The 20,674-nt window shown below is 41.7% G+C and overlaps 2 protein-coding genes across 2 annotated transcripts in view; one reads left to right on the top strand and one right to left on the bottom strand.

The window, feature by feature from the left end:
• Nucleotides 1-2,005, bottom strand: part of LOC308294479 (transcription intermediary factor 1-alpha-like) — a 45,213-nt gene extending 43,208 nt beyond the window's left edge. The window contains exon 1 of the mRNA XM_080737213.1: nt 1,312-2,005. Coding sequence (XP_080593339.1) covers nt 1,312-1,672 — 361 coding nt within the window. The 5' untranslated portion in view covers nt 1,673-2,005. The remainder of the gene's footprint in view (nt 1-1,311) is intronic.
• A 4,623-nt stretch (nt 2,006-6,628) lies between these two features.
• On the top strand, nt 6,629-18,287 carry LOC308294870 (aldo-keto reductase family 1 member D1-like). The gene is made up of 9 exons (XM_080737775.1): nt 6,629-6,783; nt 8,402-8,569; nt 10,745-10,861; nt 10,991-11,068; nt 12,757-12,879; nt 13,218-13,327; nt 14,264-14,429; nt 16,967-17,049; nt 17,420-18,287. The coding sequence occupies exons 1-9, from the start codon at nt 6,679-6,681 to the stop codon at nt 17,460-17,462; spliced, it is 993 nt and encodes a 330-aa protein (XP_080593901.1). The 5' UTR covers nt 6,629-6,678; the 3' UTR covers nt 17,463-18,287.
• Nucleotides 18,288-20,674: the final 2,387 nt, after the last annotated feature.

Below are 20,674 nucleotides of genomic sequence, written 5' to 3'. Positions count from 1 at the left end.
GAGAACAGCAGTAATTGACAGTTGGCCTCCATTCCTCAAGTTACAACATGAGGAAATGTGTGTGAAGATAGATGACAGACAGACATGCAGTCAAACAAGCCAGTCCATGCACAGCATGTCTTTCTCCCAGACAGCACATTATCTTTCACAAGCGTACACTCTGTTGCAAAAATGGTGGCAGGAAGAGCGCAGGTTAAGAAATTTAGTGTGGGATACCAACTTCACTTCATCCAATCAGGAGAGAGTAGGACCCATCAGCTTCATATTCCAGTTTCAATCTGCTCATTTATTTGTTTCATCATCAGTTCCAAATCAATTTCACTTCTGTATCCTGTGTGAATTATCTCACCTGATTGGATAAATGATCCCAACCAGAAAATGCATTTTCTCTTTTCTAAAGAGCTGGAGAAATTTTTACATGTTACGTATATGCCTACAAAAATTTCAAAAAATCATCAAATAACTAGACTGCATTCTGTCAAGGTGCCAACTTGGGTGGGCAAGTTGGCACCCAGACCCTGCTGTGTGGGTGGGCATGTTGGCACCCTATGGTTGTCAAGTGGGTGCCAACTTGCGCCTTATTAGCCCATTTATGGGAGAATGTTTTTTGCAGGTCTTTCAGTCTGATTGTATCAAAAAAGCAACTGGGTTAAGCACCGTTGCCGGTTGGTCCAACCAGTTTAACATTCACCAGTTTAGCATTCACCAGCGTCGGCAGGTTAGCATTTCACCAGGTTAGCAGTCATCAGCGTTAGTTTAACTGACGTTAGGGTTAAGGTTAGGTTTAGGTGTATCTCCGTTCCCCTGACTTTTGTCACCTCCATGCAGCCAATCACAAGCTTCCGCTGCCTTAATTGATTGAAGACTGATTGAATACTTTAGAAGTTTGCATAGGAAAAGGTACAGTTTCATGACGGTACAGTTCACTGGTACAAGGTCAACTAAAAGGAGATCCTAGAAAAGCACTTGGCTTATTTACACAGGAAACCAATGAAGTATCTCATATAACATTGAATGACAGATGGATAGAACACAGTACTATGCAGTAGATATAGACAGTAGATAAAGCAACCCAGTTGCTTTTTTGTGATACTCTCGGACTGAAAGACCTGCAAAAAACACTCTCCCCCATTTTATATCAGGTGGTAGCACTTGTTGGTTGTGACATCACCAAGAACGCTGCAGTGCTCCCTCATTGGCTAAAGGCCCATACCAGTCTTTGTACCGAACACAGTACTTGCGCGCTCTGCTGGCGCAAGTAAATATGACGACTAGCCTACTACTACTACTATTTGTAAACAAATGACTCACGTGGTTTGGTGCTGCCATCGAGCTGATGATGATGGGGGTTTGGGGGCGGGTCGGCCATGGCCAGGTTCCTGGAGGGAGACGGCAGGCATTTCTTACAGAAGGAATGCAGACACGGCAGAAGTTTGGGCTCCCGGCTGTGGAAGTTCAGACGGCAGACAGGACAGTGGTCCAGCAGGCTCACACCACCACCACCGGACCTGTTGTTGTTGTTGTCCCCGTCCTCCCCGTCTCCAGCACCGTGCACGGGCTGCTGCACGCTCTCCGCTTCGTTCTCCACGATGATCACAGCATCGTCCAGGCAGTCCAGCAAGGCATGGTGGTGTTCCCCTCCTCCTGCACTCACATCCATCTTTACATCCATCCAACACAAGCTGTGCACGTTGCTTTATGATGGTGATGTGATGTCGCCTCCTTGTTGCAAAACAATAACATCCAGTATCCACAGATTCCACACACTGACTGACTGCCTGACTGAAGAGGCAAGTCAGCGAGCTAGAAGAGTAGAAGACGGCGCATGTTTCTCTCCTTTAATAAATCCTTCACAGATTACGCCTCCATCCATGCATCCGTTCTAAGATTCAATACACAAGCACTGTTTTTTTTTGTTGCACAGATCCGTGTCTTTTCGCAGCTAAAATCCTTTGAGAAAAATGTTCCCTTCGCTTCAATTCATAAAACGAGCTTTCAGACAAAACACGCAGCCGCAGCGAATATGATAATGATAACACAACACAAGCAGTGCTTTGAGGCTTCGTATTTTCTCAGTGCGGTACTAGGTTTAAAGCTTAAAGCTACAGAGATGTGCGTTTGTTGTGCGTGAATCATCTGGCTACATACATGCACATAATGATCAGTTTTTTTGGGCACCGCACGATGCGGTAGGAGACGGGGGCGGGGTCAAAGCCAGTGCCGGCGGTTTTCAACCTGTGGGCCGGCGTCCACTGGGTGGGACGTGAGGGTATTGCAAGTGGGTATTGCAAATAATTTGCAAAACAAAAATTATAATATATCTGAACTTATATTAGCAAAGTATGAGATAGCAGATAGGCCTTAATTATGATACTATATAATATCTCTGAATATTTTGGTAAAGCTCTATATTTTGATAGTAATTGTCTCCACCAGCCGAAGGCATGGGGGAGAGTATGTTTTCCCCTCCGTCTGTCCGTGCGTCCGTGCGTCCTCGCAGTTTATTACCACCTAATCTCAGTCGCCGTTGGCCCGGTCGCTGCCAAAATGAGCACACACACAGACTCCCTGGATGCCAATTCAGAACCTCTGACCCACATTTTCAAAAGGGCCTGTTCTAGCGCTACCATGAGGCCGATGTTCGCAAAACACATTTCTGTACACTACTCTTACAGATTTTGTCCAAAAATCCTACAAATCGATAGGCAGTATCTCGACAGTCATGTGATCGACATGGATCTGTCCGATTTTGCATCCTGATTGGCTAAGATTGGCTTCCAAAGTTTGTAGGATTGAGCCGTTTTGAACAAAATGCCTCAAATCGCAAATGCAAAGTGCAATTATCATGAAATCGCACAGACACATTCCCACTAGGCCGAGGAAGAAATGCCATTTTTTTAAAATCAGCCTCATGGTGGCGCTATAGGCCGAATTGTGGTTTTACCTATACACCAACACGGAGCTAGAAAGGAACGCCCATAAACGTCACATCCGCTTTGAGCGTGGGGGAAAATAGAGCGCCTTTCCCCATTGACTTAATACAGCGTATACAGTATACTATCGTTTAAATCACGTTCAGAGCGATTTTTTTGGACGATAAAACACTTGACAGCCAAGAAAAATCCATCAGAAGGACTTCTGGAACGCAATCGTTCACTAACTGGTTCACTTTCCGTCGGAAAGTTCACTTATTATTAAGATAACAAGCCTATTATGAATGACTGGCTAACGCACCGCTGTGCTCTACGGAGCTAATGTAGCTCGCCACCTCGTCTAAACTACTCCTGCCTCTTCAAAACCTCTGAACGGGACCCAATTTTACTCTTTACGTTGACCACAGTCGGAAAGTTCACTTATTAAGATAACAAGCCTATTATGAGTGACAGGCTAACGCACCGATGTGCTCTACGGAGCTACTGTAGCTCGCCACCTCGTCTAAACTACTCCTCCTGCCTCTTCAAAACCTCTGGAATAAAACGGGACCCAATTTTACTCTTTACGTTGACCACATATTCAGTCTACGACACTAAATTGCCAATCTATGCAGTGCCAAAAATCAACAAGCTCGCAATTTTGTTATGTTCTCCCTGGCATATAGGACACCCCCCGTGCATGCGTCAAAGTTGCACAATATAGCACCCTGTCTATGCTACAAAACCTGTTTACATTATGTCTTTAACCTGGTAGAGACACAATTACAATATATGATCAATTAAACTTACTATAATATCAAAAAACAACGGTCGTTAAGTCGTCAATGATGTTTATAGAACACGTCGTAGTGAGTAGGATAGAGACCTGATCTTTGAATGGCAGGATCGACGCCAGTTTAAAAGTATTTTCTGCAGGTTTGAAACTAGGATAGGATTGTGTTGCGTCGTGTCAGTGTGTAAATCCTTGCATGATAACAAGCTGTTAATGGCTGTAGACAACTGGAATTAATTTAATGTGCTCTATAACCATCATTGAATAATTGTGCTTTTCGTTTTTTGATATGATAGGTTTAATTTATCATGTAGAAAATGTAACAGTGTCTAATACCAGACGGATAGTCTAGATAACCCATGGTCTTTGATGATGCGACCAGTCCTTAATAATATCAGACAATATTTAATCCCAATGCTGTTTAATTTTAAATGCATCATTTTTTGTCCATTGGCAACCAAGGAATCAATGTAAGACATTGCAATTAATTAAAACATCGCTATACTATTAAAAAATCGGATTTGAAAAACACGGAAAACCCCATTCTACTAATGGGGGTTGTTAAATATTTCCCCCACGCTTGACTCCGCCCCCAGCTATGACGCGCTGATGACAAAGCTCCGTGTTGGTGTATAACTCCACCGATCAGTTTCAAACTTTGTAAGCACACTCCCTAGAGGCCAAGGAAAAACCTTTGCCTTGCATTTTTCATATCTGCCTTTTATGGCGCCACCAGGAGGCTGACTTATGTAAAACACAATTTCTCCTATTATTCCTTGAGATTTTATCCAAAAATCATGCAAATCAGTACACAGTATATCTATAGTCATGTGATCAAGAAGGATCTGTCCGATATTTCATATTGCATCCTAATTGGCTAACATTGGCATCCAAAGTTTGCAGGATTGGTCCATTTTGAACAAAATGACTTAAATCATGAACGCAGCTTGTGATTACAGTGAAATTCTGCATGCACATTCCCATTTCCCACTAGGTCAAGGAACAAATGCCACTCCTTTCACATTGGCCTGTTATAGCGCCACCAGCAGGTCGACTTTTTCCAAACAAACTTTTGCAACAAAATGCCTCAAATCATGCATGCAGCATCACATTGTCGTTAAAGGCCAAAGAAGACATGGCAACTTTTTCACATTTAGCGCCACCAAGAGGCCACAATAATTACAGTAATACCTGACCTGGTGGAGACCTGTGCTCGCAAGAGCACTGCTTCTAGTTATTGCTATGTGTTTGTTTTGTAACAGGGGTCTCCCAGTCTCTTCAGCTCTAGGTGGGTCACCAATTTATATTCATCCAGTCAGGAAAGACTGGCCATTTATCATCTTCAATCTATAGTGTTCCAATTCTAGCTGGTAAACAGAACATATTTGCAGCTGGGTAAAAGAAAAAAAATAGGGAATCACAGAGATGGAAAACCCCACAAAGATCATTTATCAGCTTGTATTCGCTCCAGTTCCCATTTTCTCTCTCCTTATTAGATCAAATCGGTATCCCACTGAAAATGAATTTTATGTTTACTAAAGAGCTGGAGAGATGAGGATACCCCTGTTACTGGAAAAAGAAAATAAATAAACACTCTAGGCAACGATTACTCTCAGACCATTTAGGCCGCAATTAGCCCTATTCACGGCCCGCCCACTCAGCAACTTCCTGGTGCTGAAGTCACGTTTTTAAGGGTAAAACCCGGCTAAAAGCCCATAGAGTTAACACAGAAATCACAAATTTAATGCAATTTCCGAATACTAAAGTTTAAAAAATTGACAATGACAAAATTACTGCTGCAATAATATTCTCAACATGGAAGATCTTTCAATCCAAATCACCATTATTTAGGTACAATCCGCTAAAAAACAATTTGGAGTCTTATACATATGCCACTAGACAGGCAACACAAGGCCGGTTTTCACTTCCCAAACCAGACAGAAACTATTTGAAGCGTACGGTAGAATACAGAGAAATGGAAACTTGGAATACTTTGCCACTGCCAATGACCAAACTGACACAGAAATCACTGTTCAAAAAGACAATAAAGAAACACCTGGGAAAATATCTGTTTTAGAATGTATTGGAGGAACGTTTAATGCTTTTTAATTCGTTTTATATATGTTTATACATGGTATGTATTTCAAATGTATGTTTTTGAGCGGTGGTCACAACGCTCCTATACGTGGCCGTGTGTGTGGGTCTGTCTGTCTGTCTGTTTGTCTGTCTGTCTGTATGTCTCCGTGTCCGTAGCCTGGCCCTGCAGTAACCTTTTCTGACCACACATGTTAAGGGAGGGGCGCTGTTGCACACACACACACACACACACACACACACACACACACACACACACACACACACACACACACACACACACACACACACACACACATACACAACACAAATTTGACTTGTTGGAGTATTTATTTAGTGAAGTCGGAGGTAAAGCCGTGTGTTTAGTTAGCGGGGAGCACATCTTGCCGGGAGCACTGCCTTTTGGCCCGGCCCTGCACAATATTTTCTGTTGTTCATGTGGCCCCATGGAAAATATAATTGCCCACCCCTGATTTAGACCCTAACGCTTATTTTAACAAAAAAATAATAATCCACTGGTTAAATTAGGAAAGAATTACCAAGATTTTACCAATTTAACCAAAATGTCCTTTTGCTGGGGACCCCCTGAACGCCCTCTGGGGGTCCCCACTTTGAGAACCACCGTGACCGCTATAGAGTCTGTTCTCTATCGACTGTGGTTATAGAATTTTTGATTTTTGTATTTATTTATACCATTTTCTCCACACCAATGTTACAATGAGAGAGGAGCTGAGCTATGGTAGGGGAGGAGGAGCTGGCTTTTTGCATTCAAGTTCAAAGGTTTGCTTGTTTGTTTAATACATCACTCATTATGGAGCAGAGATAGTGTGAGCCAGGCTTGTAGCCTCTGGCTGCTCTGCACTGCATTCACACACAGACATGATGGATGTGAGCGCAGCGGCACACAACAACCACACCGTTCCTCTGAGTGATGGCAACCGTATTCCTCTACTGGGATTAGGCACCTACGGGGATCCCAGAACGGTGAGAGAGAGTTGTAAATATTGATGATGATAACAGCATGCTAATATTTGAACTCCAGTGTAGAAGCGAAGCTATTTATATTGATAACGTGTACAGTAGGTCGATACCATAAAACAACAGTTATACACACGCCGCCCAGAGTAACTTTATATGTGGGTTATTTCAAGTACAGTACAAGTGAGCTTGTAATCGAGCTGTAATCGATTATCTTTGAGCGGTGCTCCTGGAAGGAGCTAAGCTCCAACATCTGGCTTTGTCCGGGTTCTGATGTGTGGTCTCTACGATCTGGCCTACAGTATAACAATTGGTAACGAGAAAAATACACGCAGAGATAACTGTATAAAGCTGAACAAGTTGAAGTTTGAACAAAATTTGTAGCTGAAAAACAAAAGACTAGTTTTAGGTGACAAAAAATGTGGATGTGACAGCTAAAGCGAGCCCACAATTAACTCAAAAAATAGCACCGCTCACTTCACACTTGGTGTGATTTTTGTTTTTTTGCACTGAACTAGGAGAACTGTTGCACTCCCAGTCATCGTCAAGGAAACCTTAACTTGAGAAACTCATCGGTTACAAAGGTAACAAACGGGAACATACTGTACATTCTCAAAGATAGACGGTTTTCTATCAGAAAATAACATTTCCCCAAAGTGTTCACACTCAATGAATCAATGTCTAGGCTACCTAATGAGTACTTTTACTAACTTACAGTCATTTAATATACATTGGCAGGCGTTCATGAACGTCATCTTAAAAGATCATATATGCAGTAGAAGATTTTCTTATACTGTAGGTACTTCAGCAACCTTAATTGTGGATTTAATCTGTTTTGTCAGCAGCAAAAACTCTTGCAGGGCGGGTCATATATTCTAAAGGCACCATACAGGATGTATTACACGTATACCTTAGCTAGAACTCGCCTTTCCTGGTTTGTGTAGCTTTAACCCTGGGAATTGCCTTCGATTCTAACTCAGCGTGGAATGGTTTGGCTGATATTTTGTTACTTACTTTACTTATGCCTATATTGCTCCTTTTCATGTAGCTTCCAATCCAACTTATTCATAGAGCACGTTTAAAAACAATAGAGTTGACCAAAGCGCTTTAGAGAAAATGAAAAAGAGACACAAATAAGACTACAGAGACACAAATAAGACTACAATAAGACACAAATAGGCATAAAATAGGACCTCAAGCAACAGAGATAAAACTCATAAAAGTCGAACTCACTCTGGATTAAAAGCTTGGGAATAAAAAGGGTTTTAAGATAGGGTGAATGGGCCAGTTAACTGCTCTGGGAACACATCATTTCTGTTCCCTTTTATTGTACATTATTTTTACTTTTGCTTTGGCAATGTTAACATATGTTTTCTCATGCCAGTAAAGCCCTTTGAATTGAATTGAAAGTCTTTTCTTCCTCAAGTGCTGTTTATTTTGATATTCTTTACTGACTGAGATAGCATATATTGTACAAAAACCAAGGAATACCCAAAACACCAAAGAGCAGAAAGATACACCCCCTGGTGCTTTTAGCTTTTCGTAAATCAAAACTATGCTTTAGTCACCAGGAATTCAAAATATGAATATTTGACTAGTGTTTTTTTTTGTTCTTTTTTGACAGACACCCAAAGGTACTGCCAGGGAGTGTGTGAAGCTGGCGATAGATGCGGGCTACAGGCACTTTGATGGGGCCTTGGTGTATTTCAACGAGCATGAAGTGGGTCAGGCCATCAGAGACAAGATAGACGATGGAACTGTCAAACGACAAGACATCTTCTACTGTGGAAAGGTATTACTGTATATTCTGTCACACTACAGCTACTACTACTGTATTACTGTACCATTGACACTTTTAGTATTGCTACTATTACCAGTGGTAGTAAACTCTTAGTATTACTACTACATCTGACACTTCTACTATTATTGATTGGCAGAATGTAAGTCTTCTAATCTAATTTATAGTTTCATTGTGTATTTAATTATTGCAACCGTAGGTCGCATTTAATATGACAATCTATGGGTGTGTGCGTGCGTGAGTCACACTCATGTCACACCACACATGGTAATATTACTCCACCAAAGCGCACACATTCGTCTCTTTTCACTCACAAAAACGTTCAAGTCCTTGTAAAGTGTGAAAAACCCACTGAGCTCGGAACAAACTTGGCCCCATACCACTAAAGGTGTATAGCACATACAGTAGCTGGCACACTATGGATACACAAACACAATCCTATAGGAGAGCTTCATATCTACAATATGCTTCACAGCAACAACAGCTGCACATCATGAAGAGTTAGTTCATGACGACCTCAACAGAAGAATCACTGACCATGATCGCCATCATCTCTGTTACATTATGACACACACTAACAACGTGGATGTACTATTTCTGACAGCGAATATGTGATCCTTATGGTTTGTAAGATACTTTCCTCTAAGTTGACACAGCTCTGTTTACACATATCTTGGTTCCCATTTAATTGTACATACGTTGTGTATAAATTATGTAGGCTACATTGTTTTGTTTTGTTCCACTTTAGCTTTGGCAAGTTTTATCATGCCAATAAAGACCCCTTTGAATTGAACTGAGAGAGAGAGAGAGAGAGAGAGAGAGAGAGAGAGAGAGAGAGAGAGAGAGAGAGAGAGAGAGAGAGAGAGAGCGCTTTAGACAACATGATGCTTAACATATCTGACTTTGCTTATTCCTCTGTATCAGCAATCCCTCCCCCAAATTGGAATGAAAAACAAAACAAATCATTTTGTTCTAGTAACTGCTCTGTACTCTCTGTTCATCTGATCAATAACATAAGAGATATAGGATGTCTAAATATGAGCAATGTGTTGACGCCAAAAAATCCTGTGTCAGACAGACTCTCTTGCTCCCTCCACAGGATTAATGATAGCAACACGTTTTATTAGACTATGCTAAACCTTGGCTCATGTTTCACTATACTACTTAAAATATCTCTCTACTCTTAGCTCCAGCTGTTTTTCATCTCTTCCACCCTCCCACCCACCTACCTACCTACCTAGTTTAGTTTAGTTTAGTTTATTAGCACATCATATAAAACACGTAACATTACATATACATGGGAACAAAATACAGTGCGAGGAAAGGAAGAAGCCATCAGGCTTATTTGGAATCCTTCCCTTATTGGAAAAGGTAATAAAATTACGGTATAGATTTAACAATACAGTAGAATACCACAAAAGGGGCAGCTGTGCAATAAAGAGATAAAAACACAGAAACTGCACAAAAGAACAAAAGACAAGATAAAAAGAAAAAAGAACATTAAGATAACACATCAATAAACTAAATCATGTTGACTACATTAAGGACGAAATAAGATATAGCTTTAGATGTTTTTTGAATACTGGCAAGGATATTGATGACTTCAGTGAAGCATCTAGACAGTTCCACAAATCAGTGCCTCTAAATTTGATAAATGATTGATGTTTTGAAGTACGACAAAAAGGTATACCTACCTACCACCTATAGGTACACATTTTCATTTTTTACCTACTTCCATTAGGGCCATCAATAAAGGTAGCAAGAGGAGGTAGCTGAGGTAGCTCTGTTTAGACTCATGGATGGTTGTTGTTACACTTGTACTTATCTGGATCTTGTGACCATGTCTATGTATGTCTATGTTCTTGTTTATGTATGTTTTTGTTTATGTATGTGCACTGTGTTCTTAGAGTCTTTTTACCATTTGCTGTAACATGAATTGCCCAGTTTGGGACATAATAAACTTGACTTGACTACCTACCTACCTACCTACCTACCTACCTACCTACCTACCTACCTACCTACCACTTCTAGTATACTGGTCTGGTGCAACTGACAATAAACACTGTCTTTTGCGGCCACATAATGTGTTTGAATTGTTATGTGGAAATAAGATGTAACCTGTGATCTGTTTTAAGTTCATTTTAATGTCCTCTTTTATGCGTCTCTCAGCTGTGGAATACTTTCCATCCGCCAGAGATGGTCAGGCCAGCATTGGAACAATCATTAAAGGCCCTGAAACTAGACTACATAGACCTCTACATCATTGAGCTTCCTATGGCCTTCAAGGTTTGTGCATCTGCACACTATTGGATGAAAATATATATTATTTTATTTTTATTTTTTTGTACTTCTTCTTTTGTCAGTGATATATAACCAATGCTGTGTCATAACATTGTTTCTGTGTTTATACTGCAGCCTGGCAATGATTTCTATCCTAAAGACAAGAATGGCAAATATATCTACCACCATACAGACCACCATGCTACCTGGGAGGTGAGTTCTGATTGGATTTAATAATAATGGTAATAATGGATTTTATTTATAATGCACTTTACATTTGTAAAAATCTGCTACAATAAGCAGATGCATAGAAAAAGAATCATCATGTGTGTGTCGATCTTCAGATATTCAAGCTCATATAGGACGGCACACTATGAGCTTGGAGATTTTTTTTTTAAATGTATAATAGAGCCCCACTGTGCACGTGCACTTTAGTCACCCACGTGCATGTGAATCTGATTGACAGGTAGTGAGTGATTTATGACCCTCCTACCCCTGCCAGTTGACAGATTGATTTATGACCGGGTCAAACCATCCCCCAATCCACACCCCCTGGACCCCCACAACCTCACTCCCTCGTACAGTGGTTCTCAAACCTTTTCAATGGTGGCACACGGACATGGATGTAGCCTATTTGGCTGCGAGCTCCACTTGAGAGGACCTTGTGCCATGCAGGGACATGGCACAAGAGAAGCTTTTTGTCAAAACCTTTTCAAAATGATTCAAAGTGTAAAAAAGAAAATCACAATCATTCTAAAATAGCTGATCTACAATCTCACAAAGCTCGTAGATCGGCTACTTTTGGATAGCCTAAAATAGTAGTGGATAAGTGTTGGTTTACTCATTATCCTATCCTAGTTTACTGAGGCACTTCACTGTCTCTCTGTATTTGATTGATTTGTTTAGCCTCGCGTGGCCAGACAATATCACTGGGCAATGTTTTTTTTTTTTTTTTTTTTGCAATGCCAGATTCGTCTGGAACCAGGCTAGTACTTTAGCTGGTCCGCTAGCCTTTAAATTCAGTCTATCAAGGACAATGCCATAAATAGGATACTTAGAGCATATGTAAGTATCAAAGTTCTGTCTTCTGTCATGTTTTATCTGCTTTATCTGTTTAGTTCATCACCATTTATCTCTGAGGGCAGAGACGTCATTTCAGAATAACTAATAACGGGTGGCAAAGTGCCACATCAGCCCTATCCTATCCTATCCTATCCTATCCTATCCTATATATATTACAATTGGATAATGAGGCGGGGCAGTTTAAAACACTAGACTCTCAATGCGTCACATCGTGATTTGTGACAGACAGTTTATGGATCTGTAATTTTTTGCTATTTTAGAAAAATAATGAAATAATATCTTTGAAAATGTTCACTTATAAAAACATGAAAGTTGGGCCGACAAGAAAACATTTGACGACTTCCCGTAGCACTCGCCCTAGCCTCAATGACCTTGCAGGCTTATGCAAAGGATAAAATCAAATGTAGACTGATGAATAAACTGACTGAATAACCCAGGTTATTGTTGGCATATATGTGTATAGCTTCAATGTTCAGATTATTTTGTTATTCTACTGTTAGACTGATGTTCTTGGTTTACCTCAGATTCTAGATGACTATTTCTATGCATTTGATGTATCACCTTGTGCTGTCCTTGCTTATAGTAAATCGCTCTGGATTAAGAGCGTCTGCTAAATGCCTAAATTATAATCAACATGCCGATTAAAAATCTGATTAATCTGTGTGGGGGAAAAAGGGTGAAGGACAAATACATAAAAGAACAAAATCTGAGGTTAAATGCAATTGCCATCCATCCCCTGCTGCGACCCTGCCCTGTGCATGGTTCTGTCATCCCGGTTTATCTCTGATGAGGACACGATGATGTTTGTCTCTCCACAGGCCTTGGAGGACTGTAAGGACGCAGGGCTGGTCAGGTCTCTGGGAGTGTCCAACTTCAACCGCAGACAGTTGGAGCTGCTGCTGAACAAGCCAGGTCTCAGACACAGGCCTGTGTCCAACCAGGTGCACTGCTGCTGCTTCTCTTTCAGCCACACACACTGTTGTGGACCAGTAACTGAAGTACAACTTTGTGAGTTGTGTGTAGAACAAGCTACAAGAGGACATGTAGCTTATAGAACTTTTTCGAGAGCACTGCCGGATAGCTGCGGTGTCGGTGCACATCCGCACATCCGCACACACACACACACACACACACACACACACACACACACACACACACACACACACACACACACACACACACACAGTTGCCGCTTGACAACGCAGTTGCCACTCTGAGAAATCGGTCTATATACTTGTACACTGGCATTGCATTAACATGCATTTTCCCATGCGCTCAGGTCGAATGCCATCCGTACTTCACACAGCCGAAGCTCTTGGAGTTCTGTCGCCAGAATGACATCGTCATCGTAGGATACAGTCCCATCGGCACCTCCAGAGATGCCTCATGGTACCGTCCTCACTACTTTAAAATATTTGCTGTAATATTTGGCATTATTTGCTAAGGATCCCCATCCTCTTGGATGCCCCTGCCATGCAGAGTCCAACATGGGCACCCTGGGAGGTGCAATTGGCCCAAGGCCTATCAGAAAGAAGATTAAATGTCATGTCATGACATGACATGTCAAACACAGAGGTATGGTGTGGTAATCAGTGGTCAATCATTTTTATTTACTACTCCACTACATCTCCAGAGGCAAATATTGCATACCTTTTGCTTTGCCACTGCAAGTATTTGAAAAGTTTAGATACAAGTTACTTGCAGAAGTTACACCGGCACAAAGATTTGCAACAAATTGCAACTTGCAACCAGCTGCAGTGCTCTGAATAGACCTGTTGCAGGTCATGCAGTCTTGGGATTTTGTTGCAAGTGGTTACAAGAGGTTGCAAGTGGTTGCAGTTGCAACTTGTTGCGTTATGAATCACTGGTGTGAACTGGGCTTTAGACCACCACTGGTGTTAAAGGATTGATTGATTGATTGATTGATTGATTGATTGATTGATTGAAAACTTTATTAGAAGTTTTCATAGGAAAAGGTACAGTTTCATGACAGTACACTGGTACAAGGTCAACTAAAAGGATACACCCAAAAAAGCCTATATGGCTTGTTTCATTTGAGAACCTTTTTAAAAGAAAATCATATACTGTAACATTGAATGGCAGACAGATAGAACACAGTACTATACAGAAGATATTATAAAACATATTAAAATAAATAAGCAATTGTGAAACACAATGCAAAATAAATTGTATTATTTACGATGGAAAGGTCAGGAGGAGGTAAGGATAGGCTTTGTTTTCTTTTACCAGTTTCGAATAGAAGCTGCCTCTAATTGGCTTTTCAGGGATGGGTGTTTAACTGTTTTGTGTTGTCTCCATGTATAGGGTGAACCTGAAATGTCCTCCCTTGTTGGAAGACCCGTTGCTCGTGGCCATCGGGAAGAAGTACCAGAAGAGCAGTGCCCAGGTGGCGCTGCGCTTCAACGTGCAGAGAGGAGTGGTGGTCATCCCCAAGAGCTTCAGCCCTGCCCGCATCAAACACAACGGCCAGGTACGATCAGTGGTGCCAGTGGCGTCAGTTCAGCAAAAGCTAAGGTATGGCAACAAGACACCAGTCATGTTGCCATACCTTAGCAACAGGCATGAGGAATCTATTTTAAGAAGTACATTTTATTTTTTTTAAATAGATTTTTGACCTTGCAGGCAGACCACAATTGTGTTAGTGTATATTGTATTATAAAAGAGAAAAAAGTCTGCACAGCTTTACTGTGGTAACGTCCTCACTACTTTAAAATGTTTGCTCTTATAATTTGCATTAATTGCTAAGGATCCCCATCCTCTTCTCTGAGTCAGGCTTAGGCCTAACCCTGGGAAGAGGATGCCCCTGCCATGCAGAGTCCAACATGGGCACCCTGGGAGGTGCAATTGGCCCAAGGCCTATCAGAAAGAAGATTAAATGTCATGTCATGACATGACATGTCAAACACAGAGATATGGTGTGGTAATCAGTGGTCAATCATTTATATTTACTACTCCACTACATCTCCAGAGGCAAATATTGCATACTTTTTTAGTGTAGTGTATATTGTATTAGGAAGAGCCATGCGGCTCGAAACGTTACCACAGTAAAGCTCTACATTGGGAACTGCAAATTTGGTGTGCGGACTTTTTTCTCTTTACCATTAGTCCAGCACCCAGCCTATATAGCTTTGGATAGGCATGATCTTTTTGCTGTTTGTCAGCTTTTTTCTCAGTGTATATTGTATATTAACATACTCTACCATACAGATTGAATTACATTTTATTCATTAAAAAGTGACATAGCGTAGATTTAACATTTATCCTGCACATGGATTCTACAGTGAATGGTGCATTTATCCTTTATAGCGCCTCTGTGCCAAGCACTTTACAAGGTGCATGCACATACGCACGCACGCGCGCACACACGCACGAACGCACACGCACGCACGCACACACACACACACACACATTCACCCTGTCACACACACACATGCACACATGCATTACACGGCAGAGGAACCCATGCAAGCCACCAACCTGCTCATAGCTGTTAGGGGCTCAGTAGCCTCGGAAACTCAAGCTTTTTATTTTGGGGCTCAGTGTCTTGCTCAAGGACACTTGAACAAGCAGCCAGGAGGAGCCTCCAGCCTCCTGAGCCACCGTGCTGCCCAGAAGATGTGCCACGCACATCCGTCTCCGATTCGTGACGCCCATGACAGCTTGACAGGTTGACAGCTCATGATTGATTTATGATAGGTTCAGAAATGCACCTCCCCCTCCGCCACCCGGCCTTTGCCTTCCTCAGATGTAGCAGGGCAGTCGGTGACGACACAGACAGACAGGCAGACAGGCAGACAGACAGACAGACAGACAGACAGACAGACAGACAGACAGACAGTGAGCAGCACCCTCCTCTTCTTCAGTCAGTTACACTCTTCATTCTCAAGTGCTTCAGTTATTTGTATCATTATTAATATTGTACTAATATGTGTGTATTAGGTATTAGTGTATCAGAACATGACTGTCATTAATAAGGGGTGGCAGTGGATCAGGGGGTATATATATAGCAGCAGGGGTGCGAGCACGACTCCAACTCATTTCAACATTGCTTAACTTCTTACCGGGTGCACGTCGGGTATATATGTTACAGGATGTTTGGGTAACGCAGGACGTTCATTGTAAGAGCGCTTGTTTTGTCGTTCACCACACACTAATCACCACCAGGTGGCGACGACAGCCATTCACTCGCATTCACTAGTGAAGGCGCTGACGTCACTTGTTTGCGACTGTATTTACTAGCCTAGCCTAGCCTAGCCTAGCCTAGCCTAGCCTAGCTTAGCCATTAGCTCCATTGTAGTCACTTGGACAGGGTGTTTATCGTGGGCTTGCCCAGGCCTTACGGCCTGGGCATAAATATAACTATTGCATTCACCACGGCTTCGTAACTCGCGCGGCGCTCCGCCGGCCGCGCGGCCCTGGCCCGCTCTTCGCGGCCACTCGCACCTGCGGTGCTCGGGGGCGAAGAGCAGGACCAAGGTCCGCTGGCCTGCGCGCCGCTTGCAATGTCGTGGACAATCGAGCGGCTCCGCTCCGCCCCGTGCTGCATGACGAGTGCTACGTTTCTCGACCGTTCTGTTTCTCTATCATCCGGTGACATATATATAGCAGCCACTAGAGGAATCAGAAAGTTCCTGGTTGGAACACTGCATGGCTCCCCCTGGGTTAGTGTTGATGTGTCCTTGAGACAAGGACAAGACACTGAAAGGGTCTGCCTAACCCCTCCTGATGAGCAGGTTGGTGCCTTCTACCTTGCATGGATTCCTCTTCTGTGTGTGTGTGTGTGTGTGTGTGTGTGTGTGTGTGTGTGTGTGTGTGTGTGTGTGTGTGTGTGTGTGTGTGTGTGTGTGTGTGCGCGCGCGCGCGTGCGTCCGTGCGTGCGTGCGTCCGTGCGTGCAGTGCTTTGGAGAAAGGCGCTATACCTAATTGGTTAAAAGTAGGAAGTGGAGGCACCACATGAGAAAAATGTCTTCGATTAACTGTTGCGTCCCTATTTGTGCTTTGCTACAGATATTTGATTTTTCCCTCACTGAGGATGAAATGAAAGCTATTGAAGCGCTGAACAAAAACATCCGTTTTGTGGAGCTGTTGATGTAAGTATACCTGTTAATCTGCTTACGTTTGATGATAACAAAACATAAATGGATGACATGTAGTCTAGTCCAGGGGCCCATAGTTAACCGATTTCGTGCCACCGACATGAAAGGGTTAATTGTCCAAAGTGCGACAAAAACTAAAAAGATATTGAACTCAAGTCTCCATGGGGTGAGTAATTGATAGGGGAAAAAAGTCATTTGGGGGGTGAACTACCCCTTTAATGGGCTTTAAGGGTAGACTGCTGCTGCGGATCATCATCATTATTAATTCTCCTAAACATTTTTAGATGTTTCATCCTTAATGTACCATTATCATAATCACTATCATCACAGTCAGTAACACAGCACCACTGTCTTCTTGCCACAGGTGGAGTGACCATCCTGAATATCCATTTCATGATGAATATTGATCTCATTTTGCACTGTATGTGAACCATTCTCTTCCTTTTCCAACCTGTTTACTTACGTGTTAGTATATTCCACAAATAGGCACTAGGGGGCGATATATCACAACGATTGAAGAGAAATATGTGTATAATACTGTATAAATAGGCTATAAGAATTCATGTCCTGAAACACAAACACTTGCTTTGTGATAAATGAATAATTAGATAATAAATAGATAATTAGATTAGTCATCTTTTTTTTTTTTTGCTTTAATGTGATGTCATACTAAGACCAGAAAGAGATGAACATGTACTCCAAAGATCTATAAGAAATAATGATGTATTACAACCACTTTTATGTAAAACTGGTGCATGTACACAGTATTGCCTAAAATAACTGTATAAAGGCAACAGTTTACAGGAGAACGTAGCAATTCATTCATTATTCATTACGCTTTTATTTGTTTATCCTAGTTTCAATTAGATTATGTTTTGTTTTACTTTATTTTACCAAACTCCAAAATAACAAATAAAGCTTGCTGCAGTTATTATTATTATTATTATTAGTAGTAGTAGTAGTAGTAGTAGTAGTAGTAGTAGTATAATTACATTTTAATATGCTGTACAGTACTTGTATTTATCTGAGGACAGAAACCACTAATTTACTTTCACTTAGTTAGCTGAAGTAGGCAGTAATATACAGATCATTGAGCATTTGTATAGAGTGTGGGATTATTGCACTTGAACTATACAAAGTGTAATTTATTATTATTTAATGTACTCTATATCAGTACTTTGTACTCATTCAGTTCCAATACAGAAGAAAATTCAATAACACTTTTAATCACTTTTCTGTGTTTCTTTTGTTTTTTGTTAAAAAAAAGTTTGGAAACCACTGGCCTACAGTTATTCTGTTATGGCATAATCAGTACAATAGTGAGCCCAGGGTTCCAATTGAGGGGTTTCCAAATGGACCTTTACAGGTACACTCTCGAGAGTGTACAAATGGAAACAAATGGAGCCGTTATAACGCTTGAGAACTGATACAAAATTATTGATTATGGAATAATCAGTCCAGAGACCAAATGCACATGATGTAATATGCTCTCTCTCTCTCTCTCTCTCTCTCTCTCTCTCTCTCTCTCTCTCACTCTCTCTCTCTCTCTCTCTCTCTCTCTCTCTCTCTGTCAATTTCAATTCAAATGTGCTTCATTGGCATGACAAGCAATCATTCTTATATTGCCAAAGCGTTACATACAGTATGATACAAAATAATAATATATTCAGAATCAGAATGTAACAAGACAAGGAAAAACATAAGCAAAATTACCCCTCTGTTAAAATAAAAGTCTGGGTTTCCGAGGCTACCCCTCTATTGACTGTGTTCAACACTTAAAATGTTCACCTTTTGTGGCAGGCGGCTACATATTTTGCAGCCAACGTTGAACATTCGGCTTTTTCACCTAGGGATTGCCTGGATAGAGTTACGCTGTATCTTTGTATTTGCCATTTTTGTGGGTAGTGAAATCGAGAGCTCAGGCGCTGATTGCTTAGCCTGCAAGACTCTCAGAGAGGATCCAACGGGATTCGTTAGATGCCCAAGGCAGCAGATGAGACAGACAAGAGCCTGAACCAATGGGTCGGTGCTCTGGCCCAACTGAAGCTGTCAGGCTGTCCTGGCTTTATATGTACCTTCGAGGCAGGCGTGTGAAATGACATGGCTTATGACCCACATCTCCTTGTATGGCCGTTGACCTTTGTACGGCCATGATGTCAGCCATGGCAATGCATGCTGTCTATGACGTGTGACACGATGGGATTATCTCCAAATATGGGGTTCCGGGCATTATACAGTTCCCCAAAACGTTCCTAACAGGTAGTAAGTATTCTTCTCTTATGTGTTTGTAGGATTAGGTCCTCGGTTTGATCCTGGGTGTCCCGCTCTGTGTATAGGCTACTATCGAAGTGTCCTACTGAACGCCTAAATGCTTGCTGATGAGGCATTTCTAGATTTTTGTCCCCTTTTTTTGACAACAGGGCTTAAAACTCTCTCCTAGTTTTAATGATTTGGTTAGTTTTAGTTAACAATAACAATAACCTTGCCTTGGACCATAACACTGATGACGCACTCTTTAATGGAGAGCAAAATGCCAGCTTGTTTTTGTGGACGTGAGCGTTTGATTGAGATTGAAAGGGAAAAGACGGACTCCTCTACCCAGTGACCTGTGAGAATACAGGGAAGGAACAGCAGGATCCCTCGATTCATTACCTTCCTCCCTTCCTCGTCTCAGACCCACGCCATGCACACACATCACACAGAGCCGCAATTATTCCCCACAAAGCTATTAAAATACTTTGTGAATCATAGGAATGTGTGCCCAATTAGAATCCCCTGGCAAACACTGCCGTTGTACTTTTAACAGCCATGGTAGATGTTGCCTTTTAGTTACTTTTTGGTTTAGTTTAGTTTAGTTCAGTTTTGTCTTTCTGTCTTTGTCCTCTGACTAGAGCTTTAGACCAGGGGTCTTCAACAGGGGTTCCGGGACCCCTAGGGGGTCCTCAGAGTTACTACAGGGGGTCCTCCAAATCTTTGTGTGATAGAAACCTTTTTCTAGCGTCCATATTCTGAGAACTTTAGACAAAAATAGCAGATCTACAAGCTCACAACGCCTCGCACTGCGAGGCGTTGTGAGCTTGTAGATCAGCTATTTTCGGCAAAGAGGTTTGGTGTAGAGGGGAAAAAGAGCAGACTAAGTACAGAGTAAAAGGTCAAGCTTAGGTAATGAATGCTCAAGTGGTTAAATATCTGAAAACACAAATTGACATGAATCCAAAATACACTGATGATTGTGCTGTCAAACAATGCAACTATATGGAATCTATGAACAGGTTGTGGGGGTCCCTGCTTCATCTCTCTCTCTCTCTCTCTCTCAACTAAGGGGTCCTTGGCCTGAAAACATTGAAGACCCCTGCTCTAGACAGTGGTCGAGGAAATTACTTATCCAATTAAGCCCTATTTTATACTTTACAGCATATCTTCAAGCTACAGTACCAACACTTTGCATGACTGCATCATGACGTGTAGATCTGCTATTATTTCAGAAAGATTTTGACACATTTTGAAAAGCTTTCATGTAGTGAGTACTTTTAGATGGATGGATGGATGAATAGATAGATAGACAACTTTATTATCCTACGAGTCGCAGGCACAGCTGTTGGTTACAGAGTTACAGGTA

Source organism: Nannobrachium achirus (assembly GCF_963921795.1).
Source record: "Nannobrachium achirus genome assembly, chromosome: 11".
NCBI classification, from domain to species: Eukaryota; Metazoa; Chordata; class Actinopteri; order Myctophiformes; family Myctophidae; genus Nannobrachium; species Nannobrachium achirus.
Note: the sequence above shows the minus strand (reverse complement) of the source record. Positions and strands in the feature narration are given on the sequence as shown.